General features: G+C 34.1%; 1 protein-coding gene across 1 annotated transcript; it reads right to left on the reverse strand.

Moving 5' to 3' along the window:
- Window positions 1-3,377: 3,377 nt before the first annotated feature.
- LOC149030083 (transcription factor LAF1-like) lies at window positions 3,378-5,837 on the reverse strand. The gene is made up of 3 exons (XM_089152188.1): window positions 5,570-5,837; window positions 4,835-4,964; window positions 3,378-4,383 (listed from the first exon to the last, which is right to left on the reverse strand). The coding sequence occupies exons 1-3, from the start codon at window positions 5,703-5,705 to the stop codon at window positions 3,771-3,773; spliced, it is 879 nt and encodes a 292-aa protein (XP_089008314.1). The 5' UTR covers window positions 5,706-5,837; the 3' UTR covers window positions 3,378-3,770.
- Window positions 5,838-17,919: the final 12,082 nt, after the last annotated feature.

Here is a 17,919-nt window from a genome sequence, read left to right on the forward strand (position 1 = left end):
TTATTTCTTAATTATCGATCTAGAAAATCAGGTAAGAGAATCTTACTTAGTTCATATGTGTACTATAGTTGATTGAATTTGAGTTTTTTCATTAATGTGGCATAGATCTTAGATCTGATTTGATTGGCTGGGTGATCATACTTCATGTTTTACTAGCTTTATCCCAACTAAAAAAGGTTGGTCACATGGAGTGTGCAAAGACAAAATGTTAATAATAGAAGTAAAAGGAATGGAACTCAAAATTTATCTTTCAATCTACTTCATATAAGGTCATACTTGACAAAAGATCTATATTATGCAAGTCTTTCCTCATTGATTCTCTTAGGGTCATTTTATGCTTGTCCCTTCATCTTTTAATTCCTTCAATTTGAATTGGAGAACTCCTCTGTTGAGCACATCCCAAGGCCTCCTTTGAATATGGTCATGCAACCTCAAACAACCTTCTCAGAGCTCATCATGTATCATATTAACTCCCAAAGTAGCTCTTATATAGTAATTGCTTATATTTTTTTATTTTTTTTGTTTTGTCACATGTATATCTGAACATCCTCATCTTTGCTATTCTTAGTTTTTATTTTTATTTATTACATGACATTTCTCAACGGCCTAATTTTGCTCTGTATAGCATAGCCAGTTTATGACTGTCCTCTAGAACTCTCCTTTTAAGTTTTAAAACAATATTGGTATAGGATGTAACTTAGCTAAGTTCTCCTAAATAATTAAAAACACTATCCTAATTAAGCTTGATGTAAATCAACCAAGAATTGGAGCAACATACATAACACACATGCATGATAAAACAAGACTTCTAAAGACAATGAACAACATAAGTTCATGGTTAAACATGTTTATATGAAACCAATTAAGTAACATAGGAATCAAACTCAGACAATATTCAAAGTGTTATGCAAGAATTTTCAAGTTTTGCAAGATTAATCAATTGTAGTAAAAATAGCCAACATTCATGTTGAACAATCACATTCAACATAAAAAATAAATAAATAAATAAATAAACTACAACATGCAATAGGTGAAAGGAAAACTAAAGGACAAAGGTAGGAATAAGTAAACACAAACTTAATTTAGGGGGATGCAAAATACTTATCAATGTTCATGTGTACTGCAAATATGATCTTTCATGTTCATTAGAATACAGAGAAAAGAAAATAAGAAGGAAAAAAAGAAAAAAAAGAGAGGAAAGCAGTACACATGGAGGGTGAGGTGTAGAAGAATAAAATCCTGCAAAGGAAAAGGAGTGGAAGGGGAATAAAAATCAAGAAGAAGAGGGACAAAGAGTTTCACACAAATAAGAGAAGGCTCCATCAAGTCTGTTAAATTCATTCTTCAATGGTGCTTATAATTTTGCAAAAGTACTTTAAAAGAGGGAACATGCCAAAACCATTGCTTTCTTCTTTTATTTTCTTTTTTTTTTGTTGGGTGGGGGGAGGGGGTTATTGGCTTGGATTGGGAGTGAGCGAATGTTAACTGGTGGATAAGGGAGATGAGTCAATTGCAACAAAAACAACAACCAAAATGGGAAGAAAAAAGGACACTTGTCCCCATATACAACCATAGACTGAAATAGAAGCAAAAGAAAATAATAAATAATATTAGTTAATGATAAAACCACAGTAAGTGGGTTTCATAGGTTTTGCTTTGGCAACATATAACTGTCGGGGACTCTTCTTCAGCCCACAGAGGAGCAACGTAATGGCATCTTTGTGGTCGATGAAACACTTAACGTGGTGCAAGCTACACACCAGGGAGGGAACAATTCAACTTATTAAAGAAAAATCAACCATAAAAGATTCTTTTTTTAGGCCATTATAAGTTTCACTTTATTTTTATTGTAGTATATACCTGTTCATAATAATAATAATTGAAAAAAATGATTAAGTAATATTTTGTTGAGAAGTTTTGACAGTTTTTATTCTAATAGTATTAATATGTGATAATCTAAGCTACAATTCTTAAATCTCTTATTTAAATGATTAATTAATTATTTTAATGATTAATTGATGACAATAAACTATTATTCTTAAGCCAAATTGCATTTAAGTTAAATGTCTACACTTTTTACTAAACTTTTTTTGTTTATATTTTCATGCAATCTCTTTGGTGGTCTTTCTTATATACGAAAATCAAAAGGACAAAGCGTGACACACAAATGAAAAATGTAAACGATCTCGATAAATTTGAGAAATTTTTGTTGATTAGGAAATATCATCGAATTTATTAAAAAGTTGTAATCAATAAAAACAATGACGATTCACCTCCTAAAGTTACCTTGGAAAGTGATTGTAATGCAATTTTACATATAATATTATTTCACGAATAAAACTAAAATATATCAAATAAGGAATGATTATTTTTAATTAGTTAATGTTGTTATCTTAAGCTTACTAGTAAACTTAAAACCTAAATTTTTTAAATTTGGAATAAAATAAGGAGGGTATTGGAGTGACTGATAGAGATGATCACAAAGGTAATCTTCTCTAAGGTTTTTCCATGTGATATTCAATGCATTTCGACTCTTTATTCAGAAGCTTCACGCATTAGATCGACCATATCGGGTATGTTGCATGCAACTATAATGGGAATCATGAACCTTATCATTGAATCTGGTTCATTGAAGATGATACAATAGATTACTAAAAATAAGAATTCAGTTGTGGAAACCAACTCTATTTCTTGGAATATCAACTGTCTTAAACAAATATTTAATAAATGTAGTATTTGCTTTGTTCCATGGGACTCCAATTTGGTTGCAGATTCCCTTGTATAAGATTGTCCTTTCGCTTGAACTATTGGAAGTTTGGCAAAATTCTAACTCTTAGCTTCATGACTTATGTAAGTTACATATGCCAGTGCTTATAATAGTTATTCTTGTTGGATCCATTAGGATTTATATAGTTCCTATAATAACTAATTCATAATTATGAATATAATCATGGAAGCGTAGAAATAAATACCTGTAGTGCGTTCTTGTTGTCTCCTTGAATCTTCCGTAGTCTTTCACTCTTTGGAATCCTTCGTTTGAATGTATGTTGAGTGTATTAAATAGCCTTAAACCCAAATGATGTATCGTATGACGGTTACGCGGATCCAAAAGGTTATTTATAATATAAAACCCTAACCTTTAACCACTCCTCACACTAGTAAATGTCAGTAATACCCTTGAATGAATATAACCTAGAGATAAAGGAACCAGTGTTAGTTAAGCCCACAAAACCCAAAAATTCTCACTATAGAAATTTAAGAATGACAAATCTATGTCAATGTCGTACCAATATCATATCGGTTTTGTATGTAATTCGTAGCGGTTTCGGTGTTAGGTGCACACGCCAGATCACCCCAAGGAGGCCATCACTATTCTGGAAGGTCTATGTTTTATTAATGCAATCAACGCCGTGAGTGACGGTGACAATTACGTCTTTTCAGAAAAGAAAAAAAAAAGAAAAAAAAAGTGACGGTGACAATTACGTAAAGAATGGGAGCAGTTCAATAACGTCACTATCTTAGGCTTCAAAGGACTTCCATTATCTGACACGTGTCCTTAAAAAACTAACAACTTCTTCGAATCACGCCATTCACCTAAACCAAATTCCGATTCTTTTCTCATGTCAAAATCATAAGAAACGTTGACTGAGAAAAACCAAAATCATAATTCTCGTATTCACAGCTTAAATTAACGAGCAACATATGGAACATTAACACTTAAATTTACAGCTTAATTAACAAACATTTTAATGGTGGTTTTCACTTTTCAATCAATATATTATGTCATGGGCGGCGGCTAGGCTGAAATCGCTGCAACTCTGTCCGACGGAAACAAAATCGGAAAACCCATTTCCGGCGATGGACTCGAACTGAGGAATCAATCTTTGGCCGGCATTAGAACCATTATTATTGCCGAATAAGTTATGAAATTCACCACCAAAAGGTATATCGTAATGCAACAAATTGTTTCTGAATGAATCGTCGTCGATGCTCAAGTTGTCGGAGTTTTCACTTGGGATTACTTCTTCGCCTGAGTTGATGAAGCTCATGCTCCGACCATGATTGTTATCTGAGGAGAGCCACTCAGCAAATAGTAGTTTTGGAAGAGAGCTCTGTGTAATTTCTTTAATGGGGTTGGGACGCAAATCGTAAGATTGTGGAACTGACTGGTCTGTATCGGTGGGAGAGTCTTTCGTGAGTTTGAAAGAATCAAAACTTGGGATTTGGGTTGGTGTAGGTGTGGATTCCATTAGAGACTGGGAATTGCTACTTTGAGCTCCTAAAGATCCAGATTTCAGAACCCTTTTCTTCAAATACGAATTCCAGAAGTTCTTGATCTCATTATCAGTTCTTCCGGGCAAATGCTGAGCAATCTGCGACCACCTGAATTACAGATTTAACCATTTAGTCAAAGTCAAATCTTTTACTGCCATAGTTTTCATTAAAGTCTCCAAATAGTAAAATCGATTTTTCACAAGTAATCCATTCTAGGTTTAAAACTTGAAACCTAGGAAGGTTTGGTTTTTACAGTAACTTTCTTATAATATCATATATTACTCATATTTAGTTAAATAAATATATAAATTCTTACCAAAAAAAAATAAATAGATAGAAACTCTAGGTCTAACTCTTTTTTTTTCTTACATAGGAAGTAACTTTCAATTATTTTTATACATATGTACAAAGAGAATCACTATTTGTCTTTAGATAGAGTAAATAGAGTGAAGGTGGCCTGCGTCTTAAAGTTTACGGATTAATCGAGAAAATTTATGATACCAGAACACGTTCAAATTATTTGTCTTATTTATTAAATAATATAGAGATTATTAGTTACCTGTTGCCTAATATGTGATGAAGGGACAAGATCGTTTCTTCTTCTTGTAAGGTGAAGAGACCACGCTTCAAACCGGGCCTCAAATAATTGATCCACCTCAATCTGCAACTCTTCCCACTCCTCTGCAAACCTATAACCAACACCAATAACATCAACAAAATGTCAAAATTTGAGAAGTTGATTTATTTACTAAACTATACAATTCTGATGATCAATATATGCAATGCATCAGTGGTATAACATTATTACATATTAAGTAAGTCTTGAAGTTCAATCATATACAAAGCATGCATGGGACCCAAAAATGCATGGGACATGTAACTCATGCATCATCATCATCAATCAATCATTCATTATATTCGAAATCCCATTCCAACAAGCCATTAGTTGTAACCAGTTGGAGATGCATACATGATTACATGCCAGCTTAATTGCTTATGCAGTAGAGGATGAATTTACCAAAAACTCCTTGTCGGTGTTGACTATTTTACTTGTTTTTGCCTGCATTTATTTCTTTAATCTAATTAAATTTTCTATCCTGGGCAATAAGGAAACTACTGGTGCGCAATGCGCTACGAAGTAGTGAAAATTTTTAATCTAAGTAAATAACACTAAGATACACAGAATGGCCGGAATTGAGATTTGAGACGGCCAGTTCATGTTAGCATGCATTGGACGAGTGATTTGAAGGAATTGAATAAGATGCTAATGTAAGCAGCAGTGAGTGCAACTCACCAGCTTTGGTAGGAACGGAGCTCCAGCAGCCATGGCCGTGCTGGAGAATATAATTCCTGAGCTTCTCGTCTTCTTCAGGCGACCATAGCCCTTTCCTGTGCCTCTGCTTTGGCTTCTCACACGACTTGCACCCCATTTTTTTCTTCTTCTGCAACTTGATCAAAGATGTTATAAATCTCGTTCCTTATTTTCTCTCTACTCTGAAAAGAAGTGTTCTTTCTGAAGAGAGAGAGAACCTGAAAGAGTATATTTTGATGAAGGAATGACCGACAAGAGAAGCTTAGGATTTAAAGGAGGATTGGTGAAGCTTCCTTTATAAAAAAATTCAACTCTAATACATAAAATAGCTATTTTTTTTCTTGTTTATTATTATTATTATTTTTTTAAATATAAATACCCGTCCCTCCCGGTCCCCAAAGACAATTTGAATTATAAGAAATGGTACTTAATATTGACAATATATAAATATGTTATATTTAAATTAGAAAGAATAATAAATACTTCAAGGGAGAAGGGTTTGGGGGAGGGAGTTTGCACCCATCATTGCAAGGCTGGACATATCAAAGCAAGAGGGTCTTTTCCAAGAAGGGACAAGAGAGGATGACACATGCTGGACTATGTAATCGTATTATGGTAGATGTATTTCTGGCATATTGGTGGCAACCTTTCATATAGATGCAGTAAGATTAAGGAGGTTTTGAATTTAGACCTCTGTCTTCCACACCTTCTCCTTCTCCTTCTCCCCATTCTGTCAGCATATGGCCCAGTCCTCGTGATTGGTGTGATGAACACAACCCAAAAAAAAAAAACCATTTAATGCATGTATAAGAATATAACGAATTATTTCTTGTGTAGTGAAGAGTTACAAACAGGGAGCTAATACGTACGTGGTCCATTTTGTCCACAGAAGAGCAAAAATCATATCTCGTCTTTTCACTTTGTTCCATCTGACAACTACAGTTGCGACCATATATTTATCTAAATATGTGCAAAAACTTACACTATATAAGTAAATAACAAAAAAAGTGTCACTCAGTCACTTGGTTTCTATATATATGAAATATATTGCTTACCCCTCTTAGTTCAAAGTTTATTTCATTTCGATATAAATAGATGTGTACCATGTTGCCTAATACAAATGTATTTGCATGAGCATTATTACCTATTTGTTTTCTAGTGTTTTCTTGGACATGGCCTTAAATAATGAGGCTCTAAAGTCTAAACCCTAATAATGATTGACAATGAGGAGATAAGGAATCAATATGACCCATGAGCATGGATCATTTCATCATACAATTGGTTTCTAATCTGACTATTAAATATTGATCTCTATTTGATACTTATGATGCATAGGATTGCTATGAATATGGACCACCATGGAAAGGGACCAAGACCAAAATTCAAATAATGGGGTCTGGTTTGATTTATCTAAGCCTAAGATCCAATTAACAAGTAGTCGAATCTATTATGAAATGAAAAATTTTTATATAGAAACGAAAGTCTGCTGCGATGATGGCTAGATTCATTTAATAGATTTGATTCCTTTTGTGGTCATTCAAAAGTTGTTAATTGATTTGACAACAAAAGATTATCATAAGTTCATAGCCATCTAAACAAGTTATATTCTCTTATTCCCAGTTAAATGATGTTATATTTAGAAAAGATAAGTAAAGAAATTAAGGGTAGGTTTTTTTTGAATCGTCAACCTCCATGCTACCCGGCAAGTAGTATATATATAGACATTTTTTAATTTGTAAGTTAGGTAAGACCAAATCATCTAAGGAAGCCAGGAATCATATATATCCTTTGTGTCAAGGCAGAGCATGCGTCCGTGCATTTGGCATACGATGCTTGCCTGTGGTACTTGGAGTGGTTGATTGGCACTACAGGTAGGCCATTGTGCGGCTGAATGCACGCCCTACCCAAACGCAGAGGATCTGCTTGTAGGAAACCAATGGAAAATTTATAATCTAGCTTTCGTCATTGGTGACAAGAAGACATTTTCTCTTGTACAAAAAACTAATATCATGGATAATTACATGTACACTTACTGAAGCTAGATGCTCTAAACCTATGTTCACTAAAATATCTTAAATTTGAGGTCTCATAATTTTTTATTTTGAGGGTTTGAATCCTCTCTTTGGAGGGTCTCTCAATAAGTGTCCAATGAATTATAAGGTTTTGCTACTTATAATATTCTAATTCAAATATTATGATTAAAAAACCTATAACTCATTGGACTCTTTAGAAGATTCTCTTCAAGAAGAAGAGCCAAATACTATGTTCTGGTTCCTTCTATGAAGTAGGTACGAATTAAAATTGAAAAATGATGAAATAATTGATTAGTTTTTCAATTGAGAAATCCATAAGTTTGATTATGTCATGCATTAAAAGAAAACACTACAACAGCAAAAATAAAAAGAAGGTATGGGGGGAGAAATTATGGAAACTGCCCTAAGAAAATTGTAAGGTGATAAATAATTTGAAACCCAAAGTTAAGAATATTAATGTTTGATATGAATTTGTTTCGACAGGTAACTCTGTGGGGGAGGGGGGAGATGTGAAATATGAGCTTGAACCTAAGAACCCATGGTAACAATGAGCTTTTAAAAACTACAAGCAACTAAAAATGTCTCATTTGATATTAATTGTTTATTTAAAAAAAGCTACATCGGTATAAGGTCTTGAAAAAAAAAAAAATAGTGCGAGTCTGCATAAATGTTTAGCAACGTTGTATATGACAAAATTTTTGTTCCAAGTTGTTTTGAGTTGGAAAATACTTTTATGTTTCCAATATTTTGAGTATTTTTGTCCTCACAAGCATCATATACTGAAACTAGAATGAAAAAAAATCCCTTTCAGAAGATCAAAAACATTCGTGAATTACACATTAACAGAAGTATACATTGTTCAATGATGGTAATAGTGGGGGTGGCAACAGCAACAATAGTGATAGCAATGACATTGTGGTATTGATGTGATTGAGATGGTGGTGATGATTCGGAGATATTCAATATGTCAGTGTCATTCTTGTTCTTGTTTTAACTTTGTATTATAATTTTCGAAAAGCTCATTTCATACGATATTCAAAATAGCTCCTGACGTATCTCAAAAATACTTAATATTAGAAGTATTTGCTCTTCTTCTATAATTGTATAGCCCTGAGTAATTCAAATAACATGTACAATAGAAAATAGAAAACATTTTGCCATCATTGGTTTTCTTAAAAATCCTACTGTCTGCACTATGGAATAATATAATTTATAGCTTCATCAACATATATGGTATAAATTGAAGTTCAATATGGTATTTTGAAGTAATCCTAGCCTTTTGAAGGATTTAATAATTGAAAAAACCCTAGGCTTTTGCTTAAGATGAGTAACATATTTAACTTTAAAAGCTAGAAGGATTAGTTGTTAGGAGGCAAGCCAAGCCATGCAACATCATCTTTTAATCATTAAATCAATCTATAAACAATGAAAATTTGTATATGATTTGGAATCTTTTTGCAGGTTTCTACTCCCAAAGTTCTAGCTTAAAAAAAAATTAGAAATGAGAACTTAAAAAACAAAAACAATGAATAAAGAACCTTATCATCTGCTTTCAATCCCATTCAATCAAAGTTTTAATAGAAATTAAATTAGCTATATATTATAAAATTATTACAACCTTATCAGCTCAATCTTCTATTTGTCAATGCAGGGATTTCATAAGACCTTTCTCAACTAATCCGTCTATTTCATATTAATTTTAAATTTGATTCTTTGGATGGTTAATGTGCTAGAGACGCCATTAGGAAGGACAGGTGTAAACATCTTCATATTCCCTGAATGTCATCTGTTGTAATTGTTCTTGCTTTCATCTCTTTCACTAATTGTATTTGATTTTTTGTCTGATGATTTTGATTTCTAAGTGTTTTTTAAAAAGTCTAATTAGGGTTTGTAATACCCAAGAGTACAAAACAATAAATAAAACTATTTTGTAGAGAATTTTAAGAAAAAGAACGTATAATTAAATAAAAAAATATATATAAAATATAAAAATGAAAACTGAATATCATATTCTGACTTACTAAAATTAAAAGACACTTAACTATTGACTCCATATTCTAAGTATATCTACCATGAATTTTATTGAAATTTTCTTTGCTTAATGATGAGGAATCTAATATTTGATAGACTAGGTTATGAAAACTACATAACAATGACCTCGAAATTATAAACTCTAGTGAAATTGATAGTTATATCTATTTAATGAAAAATATAGTATATTATTGGTAATTAATTTCCTCAGCTCAAGCCTCAAGGGTTGGACCCAAATAAAATGGCAAAGACTTCTAACTGGAAAAAATAATCTCCTTTATTGAATTGCAGACTAAAATTGTTGGGTAATTCTTTGTAAACAAAAACTACTATAATTATCGAAAATGGTAATTCACTGATAGAAGTTCATAAATATATATATTTTTTTTGTATGAAAAATTGGGTGTAGCACCCAAATTAGAAAATTACATTGCAAAGAATGGTACGTGAAGCCATTATGCCTGGAGAAACTACTCGATGCCTTGAGGAGGTTCTTGAAAGAATAAGTACACAGTGTCCTTCATGAGTGAGCTTCCTAACTATCCAATCAGCAGCACAGTTTGATTCTCTATACACAAGTTTGAAGACAATATACTCTTATGTATATCGACCATTTCTTTGATTGCGTGGATTATGCGTGCCATTCTCTACAATCAATTGCTAGGTTGGAGGATAAGGACTGCCTTGGACGAGTCCAATTCAACAATAAATGGTAGTAAATTTCTTTCAATTGCTACACGGACCCCTTCATGGATTGCATGTAGCTCAGTTTCTACAACATCTCTTCCATTTACTCGCCTTGCAAATCCTCCTATAAATGTACCTTTTGAATTCCTGAAGAGTCCGCTCACTCAAGCTTACCCCTGTGTGATTATGTCGGCATCAACATTGCATTTGATCCATCCTTTCCCTAGGTGTTGCCATTCCTCTTTTAGTCTTCTGCATCCCCTTGATGTTTTGATCTCTTTGTTCATTCACCATGCATTATTAACCTGAATTTGATAGTCCTTTATGACTTCAACCCCATTCCTCGGTCTGGTAAAGTTATTGTCATGCGCCTTGTGGTTTCTCCAGCCCCAAATGAGATATATTGTGCATGCGAATGTACTCCATCTTTCTTCGATAAAAACTCCATCTCACTCGATCATGAGCTTATTCTGAATCATCTTCATAGCTTGGTCTCAACTTATACGTGGTTCAAGTATCATGATAGAGTCAGGCCTGTACGTGTGTTGATAATGTTTAATTGCTGTCAAGAAAGCCTTGCTTTATGCACCTCTTGCATTCCAACTCATTATCTTCATAGATAACTTAAAAAAGTTGTTGGGAAATTCCCTCTTCTTCCATTCGCTCATCCCTGTCAGGGTGATTGATTATCATATCAGCTTCTGCTTCTTCTGTCACTTGATTTGGTACCTCTATCATGTGGGAAATCTTTATCAGGGTGGTTTTCTCCTTGAGTTCTCCTCGACTCCTCCACCTACATGTCTTGGATTAGATTCACTCACCCTTGTATTGTTGCTCCATTGCATAGTCTGGTTACTATTTTCTTTACCCCATATAGTCACCATTTTTCCTGTTTCTTGTGAGCTATGTTTTTCTCTCCCTTGGTTTACTCAATTTTGTGTATCAGTTAGAGATTGTGGTGGAACATAACTCTTAGGCTAAGTTTGATTAATATGGGATTCTCTAGCTATCTTGTTGTTGTTCCTTTGGTCCCTAGTTTGCACATTTATTCTTTCTTCTACCATCCTTCGGTTGTTCCGGTTCATGCTATTATTGGTAGTGGGCCCCACTTGTTGCAATGACTACATTGTGCTAGTTCCCACTTCTACAAACTCCTTTTCTTTCCCATCCCTTTCTTCTTCTAACTGCAGACCCATGAATCGCAACCCCGTTGTTGCATTCCTTGTTGTCTCCATTAGTGCCCCATTCGGTTGGAACTCTTCTCCGTTTCCATTGGGTTTTTGGGCTAACATCCAGGGACCACAAGTGTCCAGTGGAGCGTTTTCCGTTCTTTTGACATCATGTTCCATTGCACTTTGCATGTCACTACCCTCAAATGCCACTTCTGCCGGATTTTGTGCTTCAATGAAGCTCATACATTGTTCTTGTGCGTGCCTGTATTTTCCACAGTGAAAGCATAAGAAGTCCAATCATTTATATACTCATCCATAAAGTTACCTTTTCTCTAAAAAAAATTATGTTTATGAATTTACTCATCAATAAAGTTACTTTTTCACTTAAAATATATATATATATATATATATAATGAGTGAGTTCCACAGAACCCAGTGAGGTCAGCATAATCATACATCGCGCAGCGTCACACACATCAAATGCAATATAAATATAATGTGATAATAAATGAATATGCAAGTATGTTCCTAAAGCCTAACGAATGTAGTCTATATGGCAAAGCATTAAATAATAACATTAGCGTCGTTTGGGTAGTTTCATCACTCTCCCTCATGGACTGGTTACTTCTGTTGGGATCCTGTTGGATGGGATTAGATCACATAATATTATGGCTAGGATTAAGTCACCACTCTCTCACCAACACCATTTGGTTTGAGTACTGTGCATGTCAAGTATAAATCTAACCCGATGAAAGGTCATCTATGTCTTATACTACATGTGATCTAGATACCTTCTCTCACGCCTAGTGTCGTTTTGGTCCGCGTATCTTTCTTACCTAGGGATGTTGTTTCCCACATAAATCGCATATTATGCTGGACTAAAATCTTGTAACCCTATGGTTGTCCGCACATACATAAGCGGATGCCCTCGTGGCTTCTCCATGGAAATCACACATCGTGCTGGAAGTACCACAATTTCCGAACACATCATATTCACACTCATCATTTGAATGAATTGAATAGTAACATAAGCATAAACATCATATTACATCTTATTCATGCAAAGTCTCACACACAATTCATAAGAGGTACAAGACATTTGCAATAACAAGAATTAGAATTTAAATAATACACAATACACGATAATGTATTCCTCACCCGTTAATAACAAGAATGATCTCCAAGAATATAAGAAATCCACAATTCAAGAGTGCTAACACATTATAAGAATCCTAGAAACATATGGACTAAATTAGGTTTAAGTCGGGAATCAAACTAAGCATCAATCGGACCTAACTTGCAAACCCGGACAGGGGGCGGCAAGTCAAGCTCACGACCCCCTCCCTGGCTGGGACCAAAAATTCAATTCTCATGCTTGTTTCGAAATTAATTGATTTGGGGGGGGGGTGTTTGGAACTTCAATGGAACAATAATATTGTCCCAAAAACACATTTGAAACATCCCAACTAGTCTCAAAAAAAAATCCCCAATTTGGTTCTTAGAGTGTCGCCTGCGGGTGTCTTTGTGAGAATGAATCGGTCTACAATAGAAAGGTAGCACTATTCATTGCTCAAAGGGGTTAAGAAACATGATGGGGGAACATAAATGAGTATTCAACCCAACTCAACTTCTAAAACTGACATCATTATTGCAATCTATCAACTTAAATACCATACAAAGTAGTTGGAGAAAAGGGTTTATAGGTCTTCTTACATTCACACGCGATTATCTTCGTAATTGCACTTCGGCACTTCCTCACTTGCTAGATCTCTCCAAACTCCAAGCTCTTCCCCTCACCCAAACTCTCAACCTCCAAGGAACATAAACAATTCATTTATGAGATTAGAAAGCAACAAAATAGGGTTTTGAACCTGAAAACCCAAAATTGCCCCTTTTCTGGGTTGTGGGCTATTAGTCAATTTGATCAACCGTCCCTATAACTTTCACATGCGAAAGTCATTTTTGATTGGCTTTGCGGGGTAGATTCCTCAAACATACTTGACTCAATAGTATGCTTTTACCTTGGCATTGGGGTCCTCTTGCATTGGTTTCTGTGCATGCCAAAATCTCCTCTTTAATCCTTCCAAACTGACTTTCTCTTTTGATCCCCTTGAAATCAATTAAAGTAGCCGGGTCATCTCCTAGTGCATCCAAGTCCAAAGGTTCGATTTCCAAATTGTCAGGCTCAATTCGAATGGTCCAAAATTGCCTTCTACTAGAACTCCAGGTTCGCGGACTGGAGGCAATGGGTTAGTGGGTTAGGATTTTAGGAGATTTTAAAGTTATAATCTATAATATTTTATGCCATTAGTATCATTTTGAATTGGGTGAGGTGGGGTTGCTAGTAGACATAATGGACGGAGATAAATCTTTTGGGTGAATTGGAGGAATCTAACAAAAAAATCTACACAATAAATAAGTTCTCAAACATGATGCACAAAAAACCGCTCGTGAAGCATCTTGCATGATCTCCAATTTCAGCCACCATATCAGGTACATAAAAACGGATACGACGACGGGTCCTATTCACCATGTGAATATTTAGTTATCTTTGAATCAGATCACACCCGGCGGATGTGTGTAAGATGTGTCGCCTTTGCTTTGGAAACCCTAATGAAAATAGTTGTGATCTTTGTTTGAAGTATATTACCGCTCTTTGTCCTCATTGCATTTTTTAACACAATATTTTAGAAGAAAGACTTTTACATTACGCATGACTTAACGCATTTTATCCAATTGTTTTGGGACCAATTCTTTCTCATACTAATTAAAAAGGACTTAGAGGTCATTGTCATTTTTTTTCTAATGATACTATATTTTTAATAATATTTTCATAGCAAATATTTATTATCAAATTAATATCTCAAGGTATACAATACAAATAAATTGTCAAAAAATGGCAAAAGTAAGCAAAAACACTATCTATAGAAACCGTTATAATAGCGATCAACCATGGTTAATTATTAATGTCATTTTCTTTCATTTGGACTTTCATTTACAAATACATTTTTGCTTATCTATAAAAGAATTTTTCGTGGTTTTAATCTAAAATGAAAAACCTTCTAATTATTTTAAAATAAATCATAACAACTCCTTAATATTATTATGTGGAGAATATGATAGCTATTATAAGAAAATTAACATCCAAGTAGTCATCCATATGCATGCTTAGCCCACTTAAAAAAATATAGGAATAGTTATATTAATCTGCTAAATACATCTTATAATTTTTTTCTTTTCTTTTCACAAATATGTTTTATTATATTTTCTTTCCTTTTCCTATGTCCTCTAAGAATGTACGATTAAACTAAATATAAAAATGAAAAATGGAGAAAACAAAGGGGAGGAATGAATGAAAGGAAGCAACTCAATATTAATCAATAAATAATATAAGAAAAATAGAAAGAGCCTCAAAATAATAAACCCATATATTTGAATTCAAACTATATATGCTTATCAATGGGAATAAAATATTAAAGTTGAATGGGTGTTAAAAGCATTACTTATTTATAAAAAATATTTCAAAAAACTTATTATAGTAAAAATCAAGAAAGTAAAAATAGCCATGCATTGAAGTGAAAATTAGCATTAGAGTATAAAATGAGGAATACAAAATAATTTCTACATACTTTTGATGCTTAATTGGTGTATATACTCTATGTTGCATTACATGTGTTGCTACGCAATCCTGCACGTCTCCTCAACCGAATGAACCTGCAAGAATGAGCTCGATCAGGGTGGTCGAGTTTCACCTCCGACAATCTAATTAGGAAATTCTCCGATTAAGGAAGACAAGAAAGCAATGAACAATAAAGTATTTAGTAGTGACTGCTTAATTCAGTGTCCCTTTCTCTTGTATTAATTCTCTTATCCTTTTATAGGTTTTCTCTGTAGGAGTTTGACTGAGACCCAAATATCATTTGGACTGCCACCCCAATCTTAATCATTGAGTCCTACTCAAATGTGAATAGTTGAATCCCAATTGAATACCTTTTCTTTGGCTACAAGTCTTATTGTATTCGTCTTGCTATTATGCCTTTGTATTTATTTGACCGACCTTATCTTGGCTGGTTTGACTTGATCCAAATTGCTCGGACTGGGCTCAACCGATATGGTTCGGGTTCACGGGAACCCGAACCAGGTCAGTTCTCCTTTATCAACATGATTTTGGTCAAAGAAACAAAAACTAGAGAAAAGACTGTCATCACCTTCGTATGGTGAATAAATGTGAGTCTACATGACATCATCCATTTAATATCTTACATGCATTCGTTTATGTGGTGATTCATCAATGTTGGAGGGGAGAGGAAAAGAGAATGAGGGAGAATCAATAAATAAATCTAAAGAAGGTAAGTGAAAATTATTCTTAAGAAGAAAAAAAGAAAGGCATCCATCGATCCTTGTGTAAAGTCTCTATCTAACAATGGTAATTAACAGAGGTTAGTTGGGATGTTTTAGATTCCCTTATCCTATATAAGAGACCACGGCCACCACCAAGAAGCAAGAGGGTAGACTTTAGTTTTTTTTTAATGTTGCATGAACTGTGCTTTCAAAGGAAACTAATCAGATCCATGTATGATATTCAAATGGAAGAAGAAATTCATCTAGAGAATCGAAGGAGCTGCACAGCATTGTTAATGCCAAAAAATCTCCCTTGAGATGTAATCGTGGTGCGCGTAATCTGGCCCGGATGAACTTAATTCAAAAAAAAAAAAAAAAAAAAAAACTTTTCTTTTTGTATTTATAAGAGTTTTGACACAATATGATTCTATAGAATTTTGATCTGAAAATTTTCTAATCACTTGAAAAGTGTGATTTTACTAACTTTGCTGCATATGTTAACTTAAATACCCTCGAAGAAGTAACTTCTAACTAGAGGGAAAGTTGGAATGAGCATTAAGCCCATTGTCCTTTTAAGTTTTTTCCCACTTACCCAGTAACATGTAGTTCATGCATAGGAAAACATCATCTGCTGTGCACAACTCTCTGCTGTGCATAGCAGTGCACATATATACCAAATGATTGGCTGAGAAAACAAAGTAAATACAAGACTATTGAGGACAAAAAGGACTTAGTATTTACATTAAGGGGATATTCATAACATTGACAAAAAGGACTTAGTATTTATGAGTATTTCACACCTAAGATGGATGGTGATAGGCGAGGTGTGCAATTTCGCTATTGAAATAATGTTATATACTTTTTTGGCAAATAAATAAATGATAAACGCTTGCGTTGATAGTTCATAAAACTAATGCTTGCATAGGTTGAACTCGAAAATTCGAACATTATGTAGGGAGGGGCACAAAGTTGTCACTATTGCGTTCCCCTCTTTTCTTACCCCAAAATACAATAAAAATAAATAAATTTAAAACTAGGCTTGTCTAAATTTTACAATAATAAAAAAGCCCAACTCTCAGCCCATGTTTGCAGGGTCTATGCTATAAGATCCATAAAGTTCAACAATAAATGGCCCAACCTTAGCTGAGCTTCAAATAATGAAAATTGTGACACACATGACCATCATTATTGCCTTGTCTATCTTATGATATTTTCCTTCTTTGGAGGGGAGGGTTGTAGGAGAGAGAAGGAGGTGGGAGAGAATGATATGTAGTTCTAGGTGGGGGCCTGGGGGCTCATAAGCTCAAGGAATGGGGAGGTGCAAAGTGATGGATGTTCGAATTCAAGATTTACTTGGACTTAGTGCCTCTAAGTAGAAGGCTGCCATCACTATACTTGATAAGTAAAAATAATGATAGCAAGCCAACCAGGATGAACTAGGGTTGACCGGCTAGGTTGGGTTGTGGACAATCGGTTCATACCAAATGGAACCATAGCGAAAGGATAAACCAAAGATTCATTGAGTGCAAAAGAACCTAACCATTATGGTAAGGATAGTGATCCCGCTAGATTTGGGATGAGCAATCATTCTCAGAAATGAATCAACAACTAATTCGGATTAAGGGAAATAAACACTATGATCATATAACCATGGATGAGATTCATCAATTAATTTAATGGTCGAGAATGGAAGGTAAATTCTATATAAGTTAATGATCAATGTGGAGGAGTAACTGAATTGTTGCCTTCCTCTCTATTTTTCAATTAAAACTTTGCAACAAGCCAGAGAGCTCTTGGGTGGTGTTCTTATGGAAAAAAAAAATTTCTTTTGCTGTGTACATCTCTTTGCTGTGTACAACAATGCATTTTTGTACCAAATGATTGGCTGAGATTAAAAGCTTAATTTTAAAATTTAAAAATTCTAATATTGTATTAACTTTGTTTTCTTAACCAATTATTTGGTATATATGTGCATTGCTGTGCACAGCTGATGATGTTTTTCCTGTTCTTATTGACTTAATCATTGGATGTGGCTTTTCGACCAACAAGTTGGCATGGGTTTGACTCT

This window comes from Hakea prostrata, chromosome 1 (genome assembly GCF_041222555.1).
Source record: "Hakea prostrata isolate BN-2017 chromosome 1, UWA_Hpros_2, whole genome shotgun sequence".
In the NCBI taxonomy this organism is placed as follows: Eukaryota; Viridiplantae; Streptophyta; class Magnoliopsida; order Proteales; family Proteaceae; genus Hakea; species Hakea prostrata.

What these genes read in the sequence shown, in the direction of transcription:
- LOC149030083 (XM_089152188.1), bottom strand. Translation starts at nt 5,705, where the DNA reads ATGGGGTGCAAGTCGTGTGAGAAGCCAAAGCAGAGGCACAGGAAAGGG. An exon ending in CTCCGTTCCTACCAAAGCTG is followed by an intron (nt 4,965 to 5,569) that starts GTGAGTTGCACT and finishes TGTTGGTTATAG; the next exon opens with GTTTGCAGAGGAGTGGGAAG. An exon ending in CATCACATATTAGGCAACAG is followed by an intron (nt 4,384 to 4,834) that starts GTAACTAATAAT and finishes TCTGTAATTCAG; the next exon opens with GTGGTCGCAGATTGCTCAGC.